The sequence below is a fragment of the Grammomys surdaster genome, unplaced genomic scaffold (genome assembly GCF_004785775.1).
Source record: "Grammomys surdaster isolate TR1022 unplaced genomic scaffold, NIH_TR_1.0 210, whole genome shotgun sequence".
Classification (NCBI taxonomy): Eukaryota; Metazoa; Chordata; class Mammalia; order Rodentia; family Muridae; genus Grammomys; species Grammomys surdaster.
The window spans coordinates 2,233,451-2,255,102 of record NW_021604655.1 but is presented as its reverse complement, the minus strand read 5'-3'; the positions used below and the strand labels follow the sequence as shown (position 1 = coordinate 2,255,102).

The window sequence follows — 21,652 nt, the reverse complement described above, 5'->3', positions numbered from 1 at the left end:
GGAGAGCACACAGACATGGGAGAGCACACAGCAGGGAGAGCACACAGCAGGGAGAACACACAGCCATGGGAGAGCACACAGCAGGGAGAGCACACAGCAGGGACAGCACGTTATACATGTATGTATACTGTAAATGAGCTCAGTCCTTCTGTAGGTCTGGGTGGAGAATAAATATATAGGAAATGCACCTCTTGACCAAATCGATCAGATCCAAATGTTTGCAATAGCAAAGCAAAGTCCTGCGGTCTTCAGACTAGGTGATCTTAGCTTAACTTTTCAAGCACATAATTCATCCTTCCTCACAGTCATGGTGAGAAAAACTCTGTAGATATGTCAACTGCACTGGAGTCTTAAGCCTCCTCTGGCTGCAGACAGATGCTTACCAGCAATAAGCTGCTCCAATCGAATGCGCTCATGGGCAGCGTGCTGGTCCACCAGGACTAACAGGTTTCCACCTACAAAATCATCCAGGATTACTGACGTCTCCATATCAAGATTAAAAGAATCATAATGTAGAGGGTGATGACGACTGATGACTCCATCCATTTAATGACATATATATATATATGTATATATGTATGTATACATATATATACATGTATATACACATATATATACATATGATATATAATTGTGCTTTGTTATTTTTGAGACAGGGTCTCACTATATAGCTTTAACAGGCCTGGAACTTGTCTATACACCAGGCTGGCCTTGAACTCACAGCCTTTGCCCCCCCCACATGTTGGGATTAAAGGTGTGTGCTTTCATAGCCAACTCAATTGTACTCTATATTTAAAAACAAAAGAAAACAAAACCCCTGAAACTATCAATAAATTACCAAATTTGTCCCTGGTGAAAAGCTCTGTAACTTACCTAGATTTCATTTAGAAAAGGTTAAATTTTTAAATATTCATACAGACTTGGGTTTATTAAGTCAACTTTACAATAAAGAATCATTAGATAATGCACTACAAACATTATAACCAGAGGATTTTGATTTGCAAACTACTCTGAAACTCAAGAAGACTGTACTTGTAACTTTAGATCAGAGGGCAGGACATTTTTTCTACAAACAGGGGAAAGTAAATATTTTATGCTTTTTGGGCTACATGAATGCTGTCATGACTACTCAACTATTTGTTTTGAGCCAAAGCAGCTGCAGACAATCTGTGCCACTATAGCTGTGTTCCAATAAAACTTTATTTATGGACACTGAAGTAACTGCATAGACTGTGGCTGTGTCAAGATGTCTTTTTATTTTTTCCTAACCATGTAAGGATGTAAAAATCATTATTTCCCTGGCTTCAGAAAAACAGACCCTCAGTGTGTCTACTCCCAGACTGCAGCTGTAGCTGTAGCCTTCCTGGGTGAGCCTGTCACCTGGGAACATACTCAAATGCAGGGCAGAAGTTAACAGTGGGCACAAGCGGGCTTCTGCAATTCTAACTCACCCACATGATCCTGTCTACTGGTCCCACTTTTAGGAGCTAGGGATACTTCAGAAGTCAAGGACACTTGTTGTTCTTCCAGAAGATGTGGGTTTGACTTCCAAAACCTACACGGGAGCACACAACTGTCTGTAACCCCTGTTCCAGCAAATCTGAAGCCTTCCTCTGGTATCAACATGAACTGTACACACATGACACACATGCACATATGCAGAAACAAATTCATACACATAAAATTTAAGTAAAATATTTAATTAAAAATATTTGTAAGTATGGAGAGTTGTGTGTCTGTTTGTGGGTGGCTGTGCACATGACTTGCACATGGGAGCGGGACCCCACAGAAGCCGCATGTAAGGCAGAGCTGCAGGTAGCTGTGAGCCACTGGATGTGGGTGTGGGCGACAGAATTCTTCAGTGTGCACTGCTAGCCACTGACCCATGTCTCCACCCATTACAGGCCTCACTTTTAAGAGCAGGGCTTCAGACTTTCAAGTACAAGCAAGGGGGCAAAGGGTTTGGAAGCCAAACCTACAGCGGAATCTCACACAGAACAATTCTCCGTGACAATATTACCTTTTATAAACTGCATTTGTATTATTTTTGGCTAAAAGATTGAAGTTTATTGTTATTAATCATAGTGAAATAAAAGTTCTAGCCGGGTGGTGGTGGCACATGCCTTTAATCCCAGCACTTGGGAGGCAGAGGCAGGTGGATCTCTGAGTTTGAGGCCAGCCTGGTCTACAGAGTGAGTTCCAGCCAGGACAGCCAGGGCTACACAGAGAAACCCTGTCTCGAAAAAACAAATAAATAAATAAATGTTCTTCTCTTCAATCTGATCAAAATAGAAAGTGTCCTTTTCCTATTTCTATTAAAAGATGAAGCATTTTTCTATGACACTGACAGTTTTAATTGTCAACTGAGAAAAGTCTCAATGGGCGCAATGTAGAGGTCTGTCTTTGTTCAGCTACGTGGAAGTAAGGGTCACCATGCCCTGGATCTGTGGCCTCAACTGGACTAGCAGATAAAGCCAGCTGAGCAGACGGCACGCCTGCACTCAGCTCCCTTCTGCAGACTGTGGGTGGGATATGAGCAGCTTCTTCCAATCCCTGCCTGACTTCTTTCCAGTGATAGAATGTAACTGGGGTTGTGGGCTACAGGAAACTCTTCCCTAGGCTGCTTTTTGTCAGTGTGTTTTATCAGCCACAGAAATGAAACCAGGGGAGAGACCATCAAACTCACAGCTCAAAGCCCGAGATTTAAAGAAGGAGGAAACAGACGAGATCCACGGTATCTCAGGCTGGCTGCAGACTTACACAGCTGATAATGACCTTGCCTTCAACTGCATAGCAAGTTGTAGTTGCCTAATAGGTAAGCTTTCTATCAATTGAACAACACCTCTCACCCCACACTTTCTGGTGTGTGTGCGTGTGCGTGTGTGTGTTTACAAGCCAGAGGTCAATCTCAGGTGCTGTTCCATAGGACGCCCCATCTTCCTTGGAAAGGGTTTCTCACTAGCTTGAAGTCCAAGTCCATTAGGCTCACTGGCTGGTCAGCCCCAGGGACACCTGCCTCTCCGCCTCTCCACATCTCCGCCTCTCTGCCTCTGGGATTATAAGTGAACACTAGCACACTCATCTTTTTTAAAAAAAATTCTCTTATTAATATACTAATCATTTTGAGGTTAGCAAACAGAAGAATGTATTTCATGACGGCATCTACACAAATATATGTCATGTTTTGTTTTGTTTTTTTGACATAGGGTTTCTCTGTGTAGTTCTGCCTGTCTTGGAACTCACTTTATAGACCAGGCTGACCTTGAACTAACATAGATCAGCTTGCCTCTGCCTCCAGAGTGCTGGGATTAAAAGCCTGTGCCAGCATATACTTAGTTTTCATTTGTCCTGCTATGAGCTTTTTGTTTTTGGATTCTTTTGAGACAGGGTTTTACCGTGCGGCCCTGTCATGAAACTTGCTTTGTAGACCAGGTTGGCTTCGAACTCACAGAGATCTGCCTGTCTCTGCCTCCCTCTGAGGGCTGGGATTAAAGGCATGTGCCACCACCGCCTGACTTTAAATATGTTTTAATCTTTTTGTGACATATATTTAGGATGCATTTGAAACTGAAGAATAGGAAAGGGTGTGGATTAGGGAGTTCTGTTTTCTTATTTCCCTATCCATACTCTAACACAGTATCTTAACATTTTTTGATGTGGGTTTTGGGCCTTGAACTCGGGTTCTCCTGCTTGTGAGGCAAACACTCTACTAAGGCTCCCCAGGCCCCACAGACGACTTCTTACAACAGGTAAAACACAGGAATGCTCCCATGTTAACTATGAGGCTAGGAAGAGCAGCCGATATTTCTGATGAACACTGGGTAACACAATGGAATAAGCCACACCCTTCAAGGGAGTGGTCTCAATATCAACACAAATTACCAAACTCAGAAACACTATAAAATCAGACCTGTACTTAACAGAAGAACAGCTTATCTTTCCATTGTCTATACAATGTTACGAGCTTTTCATTTCTTGAATGAAGCAGAATACAGAAAACAATTTATTCACATAGATGCCATGTTTTTCACATCACAACAGGACAGAAGTTCTATGAGATGTTTTCATGTTATATTCTTAGCACATAAAATAAATTTTTAAATAATGGGTACTAGATAACTATTATATAATAAATTTATTCTCTAGATGGAAAACTGAATAAACGTATCTCAACATAGGCAGAAATATGCATTAGTTATTTCACTGTAATTTAGAGCAATAATGTACGTGTCTAATTAAAATAGGTCAATATCAACTGGGAGTGGTGATACATGTCTTTAACCCTGGCACTCAGGAGGCACATGATCTTGTGAGTTCAAAGCCAACCTGGTCTACATGGAGAGTTCCAGGCCACCCAGAGCTACATGGTAAACACGGTAAGAACCTGTCTCAAAAATAAAAATAAAACAAGCAAATATAAAAATTAAAATAAGTCAATTTAGGAATAGGTTGTATATTTATGACTAGAAATAAAAGCACTCATATTTAGTTCAGAGGAATGCATTTACCTTTGTTTCTGACAGGGTCTCATGTAGCCCAGGCTGGCCTTGAACTTGCTATTTAGCTGAGGAGGATGCTACCACTGCCTTCCCCCTTCTGGACTTACAGGAGCGCATCACCATGCTCAGTCTCATGCAGTACTAGAGACTGAATCCAGGGTTTCATCCAGGAAGCATGCTACCAACAGAGCTACATCCTTAGCCTCAAGAGAATTCTTTTTTTTTCTTTTTTCTTTTTTTTTAAAAAAGAGAATTCTTGCATCCTGGTTTTGCTTCCGAAAAGAACCTTGTTAGGCAGTGGTGGCACACATCTTTAATCCCAGCACTTGGAGGGCAGAGGCAGTAAGATCCCTGTGAGTATGGAAGCCAGTATGGTGCACAGAGCAAGTTCCAGGACTGCCAGCACCACACAGAGAAACCTTGTCTCAAAATATGCCCCTCCAAAAGAATCTGAAGAATACTCTCTCTTTGGTAACAAATCCAACAATAAATATAAACTTTGAAGAGAAGTTTAACTAGTGGTCTTTTTTGTTTCTTTGAAGACGTAGTTCCTGTGCTTACACTCATCCTGGGTGCCACTCGCTGAGATTTTGATATCTCAAAACTAATAGACATTCAGGGAATCCAAACTTCAGAGCTGGAGAGAAGGCTCAGCAGGTCAGACAGTTGTTGCCAAGCCTGAAGACCTGAGTCAATCCCAGGACCCAAACGGTAGTGGGAAAGAACCAACTTCTGTACCAAACCCTGAACAGACTCTGTTTTTGTCTAGATCTATAAATCTATGCTAAAGATTAACTTATAAGTTAAGTACAGCAACAAATTAACAATAATAATAGAACAGAGCAGGGCCAAGAGTGTAGCACAGCAGTAAGTACTTGTATAGCACGCCCAGCACTGTAAAAATAAATACTAATAAGTACACTTACAACATTATGCTGGAATAAAACTGCTGACATCATTTCTATCATACTCTATGCCATTGTTACATACAATAACATTTCCTTGGACACAAGGACTTGATACTGTACAGTTAATCTGGTAATATTTGCAGGGGCTGAATACCAGACAGCTAGGACACACAGCAGGTACACACTGGACAGAGGCGTGATCTGCAGTTTGGGTGGACCAGAGTGAGATGACAGAACATTTCATCATACTACTCAGAGTTGGGTGAAACCTAAAACTTATAAGTTGCTTATTTCTGGAATTTTCCACTTAATATTCTGACCGTGGTTGACTGTGGGTAACTGAAACTGTGGGGAGTAAGACCACAGAACAGGCAGACAACTGTAATTGCACTCAAAATTCTCAAGAAAAGGACAGCTCCTCTCTCTCTGCTGGCCACTCCCTTCCAGGGCTCAGACTTCCTCCTAGCAGCGATGGCTTCTGCCCCATCGCTTCTGTCAGACAGCTCTCTGTGCCAAGGCACAAAACTGAACAGTGCCCATACAGCGGCAGCTGGTGTGAGGTCCTAGATGTAGTGCAACAGCCTTCATTCTCTCATTCTCTAGCCATTCCTTCTCCTCCCCTTCTGCCGGTGCCTTTCTAGTCAGCTGTTGTTACATGTTAGAATTATTCCAGCGTCTACGAGGGCTGTTTCTCACTCTCTATATTTCTAGGTGATAAGTGTCACAATAGCCAACTTTATGCAGACAACTCAAATTTACATCACCTGGTCAGAACACTCAAGTCTATACCTCCACCAGCCAAACACATTCCTGCTGTCTCCTCTTCAACATTTCAAAGAGAATTTAGATTAACTTGTGATTTTTATCCTCCCAGCCTGCTCCAACTCTAATCTGGTCTAAAAATATCGTCCACTTGGTCACAGAGGTCAGAAAACTGGGCGTTATCTTTGATATTCCTCTCCCATACAATCCGTCAACAACTCTGTTGACTTTATCTCATGCTCTCTCAATGCATCCACATTTGTTTCTTTGTTTTGTTTTGAGATGAGGTCACACATGGTAGCCCAGGCTATATACTATCTAGCCTTGCATCTCCTGCCTTGGTCTTGTGAGTGCTGGATTTTCTGTCCACACGCGACGCATGCACACACTCAGTCTAATGCTTTCACTTCTCCTCTACCCTGATCCTAGGGAACCATTAGTCTTAGACGCTGGGATAGCTCCTTAACTGTCTCTGTGGAGTCCTGAACTCCACACAAACTCAGTCCATTCTCCATACTGCAACTAGAACAGCCCCAAAACACAACATGATACAACAAGTTGTTTCCAGCTAGTGTTGGACCACGGCAGCACTGGGAGCTGGCATTTCCTATCTGGCTGCTACTTCCTTCCCAGCTTTAACTCCAGGCTTTCTGCCCTGCTTCCACCTGACAGAGGGAATTACTAGTTCCTTATTTACTTGACATGCTTGTACTTCAGGGTCACTCTACCAAGGTCTGCTGCCCTCCCTGACAAAAATCAAAATCCCCAACATCAGTTCTTGCCACCTTGTACTTCTCCATTAAGAGCTACTGTTAAAGGCAGGCAGTGGTGGCGCATGCCCTTAATCCCAGCACTTGGGAGGCAGAGGCAGAGGCAGGCAGATTTCTGAGTTCAAGGCCAGCCTGGTCTACATAGTGAGTTCCAGGACAGCCAGGACTACACAGAAAAACCCTGTCTCGAAAAAAAAAAAAAGAGAGAGAGAGAGAGAGCGAGAGAGAGAGCTACTGTTAAATGTTCATGTGTTTGTGCGATTATCTGTTCCTCTGATGTATCTATTTTTTCTTATTGTTGCATCCCTAAAGCCTGGTGAAGTCATTAGCAAACAATGGGCATCAAATAATATTTGTTGAATGGTTTATCTAGGAACTTTTGTCTCATTAAAGCAAGTCATGAACTGATTTTAATTGTTTTTAACTTTATGTGTATGCATGTTGAGCCTGACTATATATCTGTGCACCACATGCATGCCTGGTGCTCAAGAAGGCCGAGAGTGCCAGCTCCACTAGGACTTCAGTTACAAACAGCTGTAAGCCACTAGATAGATGCTGGGAATCTATCCCAGGTCCTCTGTTAGAGAAGCCAGTGCTCTCCACAGCCAAGCCAACTCTCCAGACTCCTGATTCTGTGTAAACACTCTTGATAAACCTAGCAAAACATTATATAAATTTATATAAACTTATTACTATAGATAAAAACACTGTACAAGTTGCTGAGGGGATAGGTCAAGGGGTAAAGCACTGCAAGCACAAGGACTTGAGTGAGAGCCGTGGAATCCATGTAAAAATGCCTGGGCTGGTGGGACATGTCTGAAACCTCAAAGCTGGAGAGGTAGAGACGAGAAGATGCCTGGGGCTCACTGGCCAGCCAGTCTTGCCTAACTGGTGACTTCCAGGCAAATTAGACACCTTGTCTCAAAGGAGCTGGCTGGTATCCCTGAACCTGACACCTACGATTATTCTTCAGTCTCCATATGTACAGGTGAGCGCCTGTGTATACAGACATGAGAGTCATTACAGGGGTGGATAAGTGAGTGCCTGTGTATACAGACATGAGAGTCATTGCAGGGGTGGATAAGTGAGTGCCTGTGTATACAGATATGAGAGTCATTACAGGGGTGGATAAGTGAGTGCCTGTGTATACAGACATGAGAGTCATTACAGGGGTGGATAAGTGAGTGCCTGTGTATACAGACATGAGAGTCATTGCAGGGGTGGATAAGTGAGCGCCTGTGTATACAGATATGAGAGTCATTACAGGGGTGGATAAGTGAGCGCCTGTGTATACAGACATGAGAGTCATTACAGGGGTGGATAAGTGAGTGCCTGTGTATACAGACATGAGAGTCATTACAGGGGTGGATAAGTGAGTGCCTGTGTATACAGACATGAGAGTCATTGCAGGGGTGGGGGCTGGGAGCTCGGTGGGAGACCACTAGCTGTGCAAGCATGAAGACGTGCGTTTGGATCCCTAGTATCCACATAAAAACAAACCTGAATGTGGTGGCCCATCCCTGCATCTACGGCAACGAGGAAGGCTGGGACAGGCAGCCGAGGCAGGGGCATTACTTCTGGGCAGCAGTCTAGCAGAACAGTAGGCCTCAGGATTGCAAGAAACTTCTCAAAAAGTTGGGTGGAAAGTAATGTAGGAAGGCACTTTAAGTTACCTCTGGCCTCTACCCCACCCCACCCCCCCCTCTCTCTCTCTCTCACACACACACACACACACACACACACACACACACACTCTCACACACACACACACGCATTAAAAAGTCTACAATGTAAGATATTTTAAAGGAGTAGGAAATAAAATTCTCCCTTTGCCCACCTTTAGTTTTCACTTTCTAGGCAATTACTATTGGTAGTAGGTTTACTACTAAGAGTAAGCTATTACTAGTTTAATGAGCCGGGTGTGGTGTGGTATAGGTCTTCGCTATCCCAGCATTCAGGCTGAGGCATTAGGACCACCATGCGTGTGAGACAATCCTGGGGCTACATCTCAAAAGACTAAAAGCTCAATGTGCATCTGATTTACACGTGGGTCAATGTACTCACAGCTCATGCATGTACTTTAAATGTGCTTCAGACTCTCACTGTAGGTCGGTTTCCCTTTATCTGTTTCTATCCCATCAGGCTGCTGCAACCCACAAATACTCTAAAAGGCAGTTATCAGAGCACCAGACGGCTCCTTAGTGAAGCAGAACCCCATGCTCACCTGCTCGGCCATTCTCGTCCGTCCTCGTGCTCATTAAGCAGGCAATAAACTTGTTATCCACTTGCTGGAGAACCTGCCATTCACGGAGATAAGTCATGTGACACTAACCAAAAATTAGCAAACGCTTACCTGCATAAAGAGGTAAGACAATATTTACAATGTGCTACCACCCACAGCCAAGACCCAGAACAGAGCCAGCTAGAGGGCTCCACAGGTGACGGCGCTTGTCTCAACCTGATTACTGAGTTTCACCTCTGGGAGTCACAGGGTGGAGGGAACTGTATCTTGCAAGTTGCTCTTTGACCTCCACATTCGTGGCCTTGCTCCCAATAAGCACAACACAACAAAGACTTGTTTTAAAACTGACTGTGAGGAAGTTCTTAGGAAGGATAAAGGAAGGGCAAGCAGAGCAGGTGGAGGACAGGGAGGACAGGCACTCCCAGTGCCACGGTGCACTTCAGTGGTAGTTCAGCAGAGACTCTCTAACACGTATGACCAAAGACTGCCAATAAATAGGACTATTAAAGACAGTGTCTCAGTGTGTAGCCCTGCCTGGCTTGGAACTCTCTGTGTAGACCAAACTGGCCTCCATCTCACAGAGATCCTTCTGTCTCTGCCTCGCAAGCTGGGAATAAAGTGTGTGCCATCATGCACAGCCTAAAATACAAATTCTCAACTGTGAAAAGCAAGGAAAGCCATTCTGGAATCGTCAGTCTAACAGCTGTGGTAAACGGCACTGACAGTTCTACCCTGTGGGGGCTCCTCTCTGCCCAGGCTCATGCTCCCCAAAGGACTCTTTTTGGATAACTGGGCCCCTGCTGCAACCCCAAGTCAATACTTGGGTAGGCATTTGCTCAGTGTTGCATACCATCCGAGTTTGTTTCCAACTCTGAGGGCAAGGAGACTGGGACAGTCAGAGCAGAGACAGAGAATGGAGCAGAAGAGGACAAGAGTCACGGGTCCCTTTGTTAATGAACTTCACAGTCTATGGCTTTCTTAGCCTTTGCAGCCTCACAGAGAGAGGGTCACTTAAAAGTGAGTATTTTTGCATAGTTAACTACAATGTTGATTTATAAATAATTTTTTGTTATTTTTCATATTGTTATAAAATATAAAATTGAAATATAATTCCCTGCAGAAATGTTAACAGTTCTTGATACTATCAACCTGAACTATAATTCATTTCCTGAAAATCTGCTTACATTATTAAAAGAATTTTTCTTGGCTATTAAAATTAATCTGGATTTTTTTTCCCTGAAGATAAAAATTCAAGGTTCCAGCTGGGAAATGGTAGCATTAGAGGCCAGCCTGGTCTACAGAGCAAGTTCCAGGACAGCCAGAGCTACACAAAGAAACCCTGGCTTAAAACATAAAAAATATATTTAAAAATAAAATTAATAATAACAATAATGATGATGATTTATGGTTCCAGTCAGATTATAAGCAAAGAAATCCATGCCGGATGCCTAGTCTTGATTGTAAAACTGACTACATTTGGAATTCACCAAAACCCAAGAGGCTGGTACACCTATCTTAAATAAATCATTTGGGACCCACTTCTAATCCAGATCTTTTGTTGTTGTTGTTGTTGTTTTTCTAGACAGGGTTTCTCTGTGTAGTCCTGGCTGTCCTGGAACTCACTCTGTAGACCAGGCTAGCCTCGAACTCTCGAACTCAGAAATCCGCCTGCCTCTGCCTCCCAAGTGCTGGGATTAAAGGCGTGCGCCACCACCGCCCGGCTAATCCAGATCTTTTGAGAGAGAAGATCCACCTTTAATCTGGGTACACCTTTATATAGGCAGCCTGTATAAAGGACACAGAAAGAGGACGTTTGCTTGCCCTCACTCCAGCTGGCAAGTCCATTTCTTCGCTGGCATTAGACCAACTTCCTCAGGCTTATGTTGTAAACTGAAGACCAGCTGAGACATCCAGCTTTGTGAGCCAAACAACTACTGTATTCTAGAATGCTTCACTGATAGACAGCCATTGTCAGACTAGCTGGACCACAGCTTGAAAGCCATTCTATGTATATACACAATATGTACATATGTGCATATGTTTCCTCTCTCTCTCTCAACCACACACACACACGCACGCATGCATGTACGTATGTTCGCATGTATGTATGTATGCATGTGTGTATTCATTCATTCTATCAGTTCTGTTCCTCTAGAGAGGCCTGACTAATACAACATGCCTTGACTAACACAGTTTGTCTTTTAAAAAAAGTCAATTAGCTGGATGTGCTTTAGTCCCAGCACTCAGGAGGCAAACTCTGAGTTCGAGGCCAGCCTGGTCTACAGAATCAGTTCCAGGACACCCAAAGCTACACAGAGAAACCCTGTCTTGTAAAACAACAAAAACAAAAAAATTCAATTTCACAGAGTTATTAGTCCGTGTCAAGCACTTCATGGCTTCCAGTGTTGCTTTTACCTGCAGTGAATGCATCATCTCTTTGGTGAAGCGATAGGGATACAGGACATTGTGAATTTTAACTGCTAAGCTCTCGGCCTGGCCACGGCTGACATCAACAGCAACCTGGAAAGACCCAGTAAAGACAAAACTTAAGTTTTAATTCTGTGCAACTGTTTTACCAATGATTTCAAAGTCCATTAGAACCCTCATTTATGGGGAGCTTAGAATGCATTGGTCAGTGGTACAGCACTGCCTAGAACATGCAAGACCTAGTATCAATTTCTAGCACTGCAAAAATTAAAACCAAACAAACATTTTCATATATCCTACAAGACAGGACCAATGTAGGAATGTTTTAGATCCAAGAGGCTCTAAAAATAAGTTTTCTAACAAATTCTTTATGAACACTGACAAAATCCAGCATTATTTCAGAACAGTTTGTCTACACTCCATGATTAAGTCCTTCAAGGCATCTTAAGTGAGGAATCAGTAGTCAAATGCTTGCTGTTACCCACGCTCATTACCACACTGGGTACATGCTGTGACAACACAGCAAAGAAAGAAGACCGCCAGGACACCCAGACCTGTCCCTGCAGATGAAATGATATTGTGTTGAATGGCAACACTTATTACCCCTCTGTAAGACAGGACAAACATTCGCTCTTTACACTGAATATACATGTTTAGGCCAAAAATTTCTGACCTTTCCAAAATGCTGACTTCTCTCTACATCAAACACTAATACCCAAGTAAGTCACCTGGAAATCTCCCTGCTTTCCATTCATAATTATAGATTCATATACTCAGGCATGCTACCCAGCGTAAATGAAGTTTAAATTTAAAAATAGGCAAGGAAAAGTACTGCAGACCTACCTCTGGGTATCGGGCAAACACTGGATTGTTCCATTCTGAAAACAAAGACTGAAGGGGTTCACTGACAGTAGCAGCAGCTTCCACAGCATCTAGGGCAAAGGGGGACAGCTGCCATCAAGGCCCACAGAGAGTGAATGTCCTGGTCTACTGAGCTACAGTCTCAAGACCAAAGATTAGACACAGTACCCCTACACTTCACAAATGCCAGAGCCATGTCCTGTATCCCTGTATTTGTTCAGATGTCACTTCTTTGGTTTTGGAGACAGGGTCTTACTATGTAGCTCTGACTGACCTAGAACTTGCTATGTAGACCAGGCTGACCTCAAACCTACAAAGACTCAACTGCCTCTGCCCCTTGAGTGCTGGGATTAAAGGTGTGTGTGCTACCACACCCAAACTTGATGCTACTATTAAAACTAGACTGTATCTTCTGGCATAGTTTTTCTCCAAATTGTCTATAACAATGTTCAAGGGCCAGGAGAGATGGCTCACAGGTTATGAGGGCCTGCTGTTCTTGCAGAGGACCCAGGTCTGGTTCCTAGCATCCACATGGTGGCTCACAACCATCTGTAACTCCAATTCCAGAGAATCTGCCTTCCTCTGGCCAAGGGCTTTGCATGCATGTGGTACATAGACATGCATGCAAAACACCCATTCACACAAAACAAAACTAAGTAAGCTTTTTTAAAAACAAAAAAAAAAAGAAAGAAAAAGAAAAAATATTTCCAAGTATGTGTCCAGAAAAAATTATAGGTCAAATTTTCTTGTTGCCTTTGGTAAAAAATATACTTAATCTATTTAAGAAACAAAAACAAAATAATAGATTTCTTTAGCTTTTTTTCAAAGGATTTTACAAAGATCAAACTACTGAAATATGAAGAAATTTAATCTTTAGAAATAAAAAACATTTCCCCAGTCACAGACACCATAGCCTACGCATAATCACCCTGCAAGAACCTCCAGTCTGGAAAAGCAATTCCTGATCTAAATGCATGTGCTGAATTACTTAGCTCTGCTGTTAAACAGAGCCGTGGGGAATTCCTGGCTCCTAAGGCACAGCTGGTGTGGATCAGGCTTCAGAATGCAACACTGCTTTGTCTTCTGCACTGAGTGGACGGGGTGCACTAAGCGTCTCCACAGCCCCTGTAATCACTCACCTCTGTTGGGTCTCAGCGTGGTCCTCTCTTCCTGAGATCTTGGGAGGAAAGGAAGAACAAGGTCGCTTCTAAAAGGATGACACCTGTACTGAACCCCTGAGCAAAAAAGAAAACCTGTAAGTTTGAACTCAACATACAAGTAAACTATGAAAGATTATGTAAAAATCCCTTTCTCTACAAACTAAACAAAGACATAAGGCAGACTACTAAACACTACACAGAAAATCAGAAGTTTCAATGAAACTATCTGCTAACTTACATTAATGCCTTGTTTCTTTATTCATGAATGTGATTCTCAAGAGCCAAAGGGAGGCAGTTGTGGTGGTGGGAGGCACATTAGGCAATGCCTTGAGTCGTTTTTCATGGTCATATTTTGGGTAAATGGTGCAGCTACTGGAATCTAGCAGATAAAGTGGGAGGGGAGGCTGCTAAATAGCCTCCAAGTTATAGTTACTCAGGAAAGCCTTGTAAGACACACAGCAGTACTTAATGAATCCCACAACTGCTGCAGCCGTAACAAATTCCCAACTTATACGTCCCTTAGCCACAACCTATGCCTTACTGTAAGTATGAATTCACTGTGTTACACAGCTATCTCTAATAGACTGAAAGGCTGAGAAGTCAGACACTACCTCCCTCAGTGTAACAAACAACAAATGCTAAATGAATCTGCAAAAAAAATGAACAAGTGGGTGAGAGGTGCAGACACCGCAGCCTGAGCGGTAACTGTCTAGTTCTAACCATCTTTCTGAAGGAAGAGCAGATTTGAGTCTTAGAAACAAAGAGACAGTCTTGAAAAGGGGGAACATGGGGCCAGGAGAGGTGGCTCAGTGTTAAGAGCACAGGCTACACTCCCGGAGGATCTTGGTTCAATTCCCAGCTCCCTTACAGTGGCTCACACCATCTGTAACTCTAGTTCCATAGGATTTGATGCCTTCTTCTGTCCTCCACAGACATGAGGCACGAACATGGTGTACAGACATACATGCAACCAAAAATACTCAAACACATAAAATACAAATTAAAAAAAAAAAAGAAGGAGTGGACATATAACAGAACTATTACTTGAAAAGGCAAGCCTATTGGACAAAATTAAAGCAAGACATTGGCTAAGATAGCACTGTGTAAGTCATAATAAAGGACACTGATCTGGGACTGTAGCTCAGTGGTAAAGTGTATGATACGTAGAAGGCCCTGCTCTGGAAAAAGAAGACATTTTTAAAGGATATGTATGACATTACTCTAGATTTACCTTTATATGGTAGAATTTGGGTTTCGTGGAGCTCAGCTGGGCTTGAGATGTACCTGAGGATGACCTTCAATTCCTGATCCTCCTGCCTCCACCTCCCAAATGTTAAAGATTAATAAGCTTTAACGAGTCCCTAATTGATTGCATGTTTACATTTTCACGTGTGGGTCCACCATGTCCTGACGTCCCACATTTCCATGTGAATGGAGGGTGTGAGACACCACCTTTTCAGTGAATTTGTTTTGATACCAAAATTATTTTTCATTTGGAACTTGATTTAACAGGATTCTCAAAAGTTCACAAGACACGGTAATCCAGACGGTTAAATGGACTGAAGAGGTTTCAACCTCTAAATCTACTTTACAGGGGCAGATGTTTATGTTGAATGTGGCAGCTAAGATCCCCCCTTTGTTTTGGCAACAACCACCCCAGAGTTGAATGTAATCCAGTTCTTTGTTGGCCCTGTATCAGAAGCAGTTACATTTCAGGAGGATGAGGTGCCGCTGCCTTAGATGCACCTCTCTGATAAACGCTCAGCACATACAAACCAGTACCCATGACCTAGACTGGAAAGCACATAAAGAAGCCTTAAGAGCAACTGGATAGTCTCAAGAACAATACTGAATGTAAAGGGGTTTTCTCCTCCTATTAAATTTTCTAAAAGTTACAATAGTGATTCTTTTCCCATAAGGAAAAAACATTGAACACTAAAGGATTTATTTAACCTCAAGTAAATCAGAGCCTCCAACTAGAAATATTTATCCTAAGAAGACACTATAATTTGCAATTATATTCATACAATTTACATTCTTTTACAGCATTTGAGACTTTTAACAGGGATGCATATTTAATGTTTATCCTACTGGTGAAAGCCGAGATTATAGCCAGATGGGAATCGGCTTTACAGTCTCCCAACATCTGGCTCTAACACATTGCCAAAACAATGTCACTTTTAACGTTGCTGGAAACCTGAGACCCCAAAGTCCTCACCCAGGCTCTGATGTTGCCATGTGGTATGACCTGAGAGCCACATTATTATCAGCTTCTTATATCAGAAACATAGCCAGTGGATTGATACATGAATTATAGGAAAGTACATTTGAAAAATATAGTCATGAAGGCACCTATCTAGCCTACATTTTGCAAAATGTTGGCCAAATCCTACATTCTAGGGGAAGCTCATAAAATCACACTGTGCTGACCTACAGATCTTATTGGAAAGTAATAAGGAAAGGTTTGTCCAACCTTAGGCTGGTAGCCACAAATGGAAGCAGTCATGTCTCTAAAGACAATTTCTACAAGTATATTTGGGAAGAAAGGCAAAACAGAGTAGATAAAAACTGTGGGTCTTTTAGCCATTAACAGTGTACTATGCTCATTCATTAAAATGAAGTTTCCCACTCTTTCTTACATACACAAACATCTTAGACACATGTAAATACATTTACATCTTTCATCAGTCTTTACTAAATTCTTGTATTTGAATAGTGTTAAACCTAGAGAATCTCCATAAACCTAAACACAGTAGAGGTGGTGGGTTTTGTTTGTTTGTTTGTTTGTTTGTTTTTAGGTTTTTCCCAGACAGGGTTTCTCTGTGTAGTCCTGGCTGTCCTGGAACTCACTATGTAGACGAGGCTGGCCTTGAACTCAGATATCCACCTGCCTCTGCCTCCCATGTGCTGGGATTAAAGGCATGAGCCACCACCGCCCGGCACACAGTAGAGGTTTTAAAAATCTGCCTTCAGAAGCTGAGTGTTGTGATACACACCTTTAATTCTATAGGATCTAAAAGCAGGAGCTATCATGAGTTCAAGACCAACTTGGCTACAAAGAGAGTTTGAGGCCAGCCTGGACTACATAGCCAGAATCTATCTCATTATTCCTCATCCCCAAAACAACCACCCCCCTAAACCAAACAATAAAACACAGCCTTCCAATGCTATCTGCTGAGGTCATCTCTATGAACAATAATTATATTGCTCTTTGGCACTATTCTTTTTCAGAAACATTCTACACCAATGAATACTGCATACTTACCATTCCCAAGCAGGACATCCACAGCCACAGTTGTCAGATCTTTCGTACAAGCAGTATGAGTGTCGTCGGTAGGAGCAACGAATGTGCTGAGTCCTGTCATTCTGTTGATGTAAACCATTCTTCCCAGAGTTACATCAAAATGCTGCTGCCAATCCATGCTGCGCATATCGGATTCTTCATTTTCAGAACAAGATCTTGCCTTAGATCCATCACTCTGGGAACAGGCTCCACCTTGGCTGCCAGTGCTATCTTCTACCTGACTCACTGTCACTTTACTGGCAGAGTCAGGGTTTCCGGTATGTTGCTCTGGAGCTCTGATAAGAACATCTGAATCTTTGCAGGTTTTAGAATCATTACAGGGCAACAACGAAGAAGTTTCTGGTTTCTCTGTGTCATCTGTAATAGTGTTAGGACATAGTACACTGTTTTTATTGATGGAATCATCCTCTGTGGCAGAATCTGGCATTGGAAGCACATCACTCTCTATTTTTTCAAGTTTGTTTTTTAATAACTCACAAAAATCTAAGTCTAACCTACTGCACTGGCTACTATCTTCCCAACTAGGATCTGAATCTGGAAGGTCACTAATATGACCTGTTATCTCCATGGTTTGCATCTCTTTTTCAGAATCCTTTAGTCTGGATAATTTAGAAGCCAGTGATTCAGTGGACTTCTCAACATCAGGTTTTCTGTTACAGTGAGATAATTCTGCCAGAGTAATAGGACTTTCTCTCAAATGAGGCATCTGTTCTAAGCAATCTTCTTTGGAAAATGAAGTGTTCTCTGGGTGCAGGATGGGACTTAATGGTTGACAAGTATCTCTGTGCTCCACAGCAGTGACCTCACAACCGTCGGACATAGCTGAGTGGCTCTTGTCTTTCAGAAGAATATCAGGTTCGTTGTGAGGATCAAGCTGGGTCCTGACTTCAGTGTTATTATCCTCTTCTATATGTAGGGAACTGCTAACCTTCCCATACTGCCTCTTAAATTTCTCTAAAGACCCTACTTGTGAACGCAAGCTTAGCTTCCTACGGACTTCGTGTTTGAAGGAACCCATTTTATCTATTTTCTCACAACCACCGGAAACATATCTACACCATGGAAAGGAGAATGTATCACGAAAAAAGCAATCTGTGTGTGATTCTTTACAGCTTTCCTGAAAAAGAGCCAAGTTGTCGTCTGTTGCTCCAGGTTTGTTCTCTGTCCCATAACCTGTATTTGTTCTGCAAAATCTTTTGTTGGGTGGTTGAGTGGATTCTTTACTTAAAGTGCTTGTTAAATCGCTGCTGTCTGGAGTCTCAGCTGCATGGTGTGTTCTATTTCCAAATGTTTCTTGGGCACTTACAGGACCCGGGCGAGCATAATTTTTAAATGACTGTTCTGTTTCAGTTGATTCAGCGTGCTCACTTTGTACCACATGCGTTATAAAGCCAGTGGAGCCTAACTTAACTTGTCCGTAACTAAAAACATTTATTCTTCCACGACTACTGGGCTCCTTTTTCCTTCCTTCCTTCTTCCTCTGAGTACCCTGTACTCTTAATAGTGTTGTCTCAAAAGGCAGAGGTTGCCGCCTCACTTCAGGAGCAGCTTTAAGTTTCTCCACTTGACTCTGAATTTCACTATTTTGGGGAATGTTGGCAGCCATGACATTAACGCTACTACTTATTGTCTGCATCTCCAGATCTGCCTCACTCTCCTCAAGGAGATGATGTGTTTGAATGCGGCTTGAAAACAGTTTTGGACTGGTTTCATGTGGCCTTTCTGAAGTCCTATTTTCCAACAAAGATTTTTTCCATTTCTCATTTTCTCCAGAGTGTGATATTTTGGCTACCTCTTCTTCTAACACCCTTGATTCTAAGCAAGCACTGCTGCTGTTGTGTAATGCAGACTCTACCGTTTTACTATGGACCAGGCCATCCGATTCATAAGTGTACAACGAGTCCATTGTCTTTTTTCTGATAGCTTCTGAATCGCCAGAATTTTGTGTGGTTTTATTTTCTAGAGTAGCTATTCTTTTCACAGCTTTTGACTGCAAATTAAACATTTCATAGGAATCCAAAATATTATTACAAGCTTCCTGGAAACTGCTCTGGTCACACTTCTCATGAGCAGACGCATGTGTCTGAAGAGTTGTACCAAACAAACTAAAATCATTATCTTCATTAAATTCCTTAATATCTTCACCTGATAATTCTACAAATAATTTTTCTTGCTTTAAAAACTTTTTTACTCCTTCCTGAATACAAATCAACACGGTATCCCAGTTCTGAAACTCAATCAGAGTTTTGGCTGGCTCTATGCAGACATCATACTCACAGAATGGGCACTGCACGTTGATTACGTATATCCCGTGGAGTTCTGAGGCAGACCGGTGTCGAGGACTTGAATTCATTTGCCTACTGGCAGAGCCATTCTTTGGCCTGCATATAATACTTTCTTTTCTTAATAAAAAGTCAATAAGTTTATGCAACTTTGTTCTTAAAACTAGTCTTCTGTTCACAAACAAGAACTGCATATTCTTATTGTAGTGTCCTTCAGAGCTGATGTAGCCACTAAACTCAAATTCCTTATATTTAAAATGTATTTCTCTTAACTTTTGGGACTTGCCCAATCCATAAATTTGACAAAATCGAGAACATATGTCTTTGGTTTTAGGGAGCTGAAGAACCATGGAACCAGAAGCATCATTCCTCAGAGAGAAAGAAACAGAGGGGTGCATGAGTGAGACGGCTTCTACCCTCTGCCTAACTTTCTCAAATTCCAGCCTAGGATCCATGCTTTTCCTCCGAACAGGAAACTGGTAAAACAGGTTATAGACCGTTACTGTAGTCCCCACACTTGGTCTGGTCAAATCAGCCTCACGGGTGGTGAGGGCTTTTCCGTTCTGAAACATTTTCACAAAGGTTTTCAATGTTGTGCTTTTCTTGGATGAAATTTCCACAGCACTGGCCATGTCGGCGATGCTCGCCAGGGCCTCTCCTCGGAAACCGTACAATGCTGGGTTCTCCAAGTCCCGTACCGAGTTGCATTTGCTAGTAAAATACCGGTTTCCCACCTTCTCGACGTCGTCCCCCGCCATCCCAACTCCATTGTCTATCACTTGAACTTGGAAGGTTTCCATGTTCACTCTGAGAGCCACGCATGTTGCTTCAGCATCAATACTGTTAAGGGTAAGTTCCTCGACACACTGGCCTAGGGAGCTTATGGCTAAACCGGAACGCAGTTTGGCTTGTACTTCATCTGACAGACACCTGATCATGGCAGGGAGATAACGTGGAGTGAATGGTAGACACTGGCTTCCTTCCCTGACTGGAAATAACCACCTATGGAAAACAAAACACAACACAGACTCTATCAAACCTCAGTTATATCACATGACCCGCTTCTCTCGACCAGTATGAAGAACTACAGCTTGAGGTAAATAAAGTATTAAACTGAAACATGAAACAGAAGTATACTTCTGGTTTCTAGACAGCACACAAAACTCAATAATGGACTTCAATTCCAAAGAAGCATTCATAATTTCATAATTTTCACTGTTCCTAAAATGAATGCCCTAAAGTGAAATTATAATTACACTGGATGCTGACCCGTAAAGACACTATTCAAATTTCTAAGCACTTCACTAAAAACAGATGCCTAAATTAAACTCAGCTAAGAAACATTAGCTAGAAATTATTTATGAAAAAAGTCCAAACTAGTTTCATAACGTTTATACTTTACACCATAACCACAGCTTTTAGACAAACTTTTGATGTTCCAAGACACTGTAAGTAGGAAGGTAAAACCATGGGACAAAGTCAAAGTCAAACCTATCAAGGAAGCCAGGCAGTGGTGGCGACTGCCTTTAATCCCAGCACTTGGGAGGCAGAGGCAGGCAGATTTCTGAGTTCGAGGCCAACCTGGTCTACAGAGTGAGTTCCAGGACAGCCAGGGCTACACAGAGAAACCCTGTCTCGAAAAGGAAAAAAAAAAAAAAAAGGAGACACAGTAAGTCCTTACTATCATCACGATTACTTTCTCAGGAAGAGGTGAGGGGGATGGGAAAAAGTAAAACTCCTTTAAGTCCTGCTCCCGTGTTGCTTGATAGCTTGTTGAAAGGCCCTTATTACTGATATTCTTTTCTATTGATACTCTCGGTCTCTTATATCCCCAGAACATAGCTTGGCAATAGTAAGTAATGGTATGGGGTGGTCGGAACCTGATTCCAGTCTTTTCTTATACAAACCCTAAGACTCTAGGTCGCTAAAGGTCTCATTCTTAAGCGACAACAGTGTTGCCGGTGACAGGGCTGGTTTACTACTGCTCTCTAAGACAACGCATTTAGCAGCCGCTGGCAAACGGGGTGACTGTGCAGTGAGCAGTTCTAGGGTGCAGGCCGGGCCGCGCCTGCGCAGTCCACCCGTCCCGCCGCTCCGGGGGAGCCGGGGCCCCGCCAGACAGGCCCGCGGCAGTCACCACTGCTCCTGTCTTGTTAGACAAGCTCTCGGGACCATATTTCATCACGTGCTTTCCCCCTTCACCTCGAATCTCCTCCATCAACTCTCACCGACCAACCACCTCCAACGCCGGACGCGCGCTCCGGAGCATGCGCTCTCGAAGCGCCGCGAGACAGCAGCTGCAGGACGTCCCAGTGCGCAGGCGCCAAGGTGGCCACGCAGCGCATCCCTTCACCTGGCTGGTGCCAATTAGTTCTCCCGCCTTACTCTTCCAGGATGCGGTGAGAGGCTGTTTCTAGTAAATTTTACTTTGTTCCCC

The 21,652-nt window shown here is 42.8% G+C and overlaps 1 protein-coding gene across 3 annotated transcripts in view; it reads right to left on the bottom strand.

Moving 5' to 3' along the window:
* Positions 1-21,471, bottom strand: part of Mlh3 (mutL homolog 3) — a 35,223-nt gene extending 13,752 nt beyond the window's left edge. The window contains exons 1-7 of one of the 3 annotated variants that reach the window (XM_028771905.1): positions 21,418-21,471; positions 16,895-20,217; positions 13,609-13,704; positions 12,452-12,540; positions 11,597-11,701; positions 9,164-9,236; positions 384-455 (exon numbers count right to left, since the gene is read on the bottom strand). In XM_028771905.1, coding sequence (XP_028627738.1) covers positions 384-455; positions 9,164-9,236; positions 11,597-11,701; positions 12,452-12,540; positions 13,609-13,704; positions 16,895-20,153 — 3,694 coding nt within the window. In that variant the 5' untranslated portion in view covers positions 20,154-20,217; positions 21,418-21,471. The remainder of the gene's footprint in view (positions 1-383; positions 456-9,163; positions 9,237-11,596; positions 11,702-12,451; positions 12,541-13,608; positions 13,705-16,894; positions 20,218-21,417) is intronic. The other 2 variants (XM_028771908.1, XM_028771906.1) reach the window with 2 other exon arrangements.
* Between the last annotated feature and the right edge of the window lie 181 nt (positions 21,472-21,652).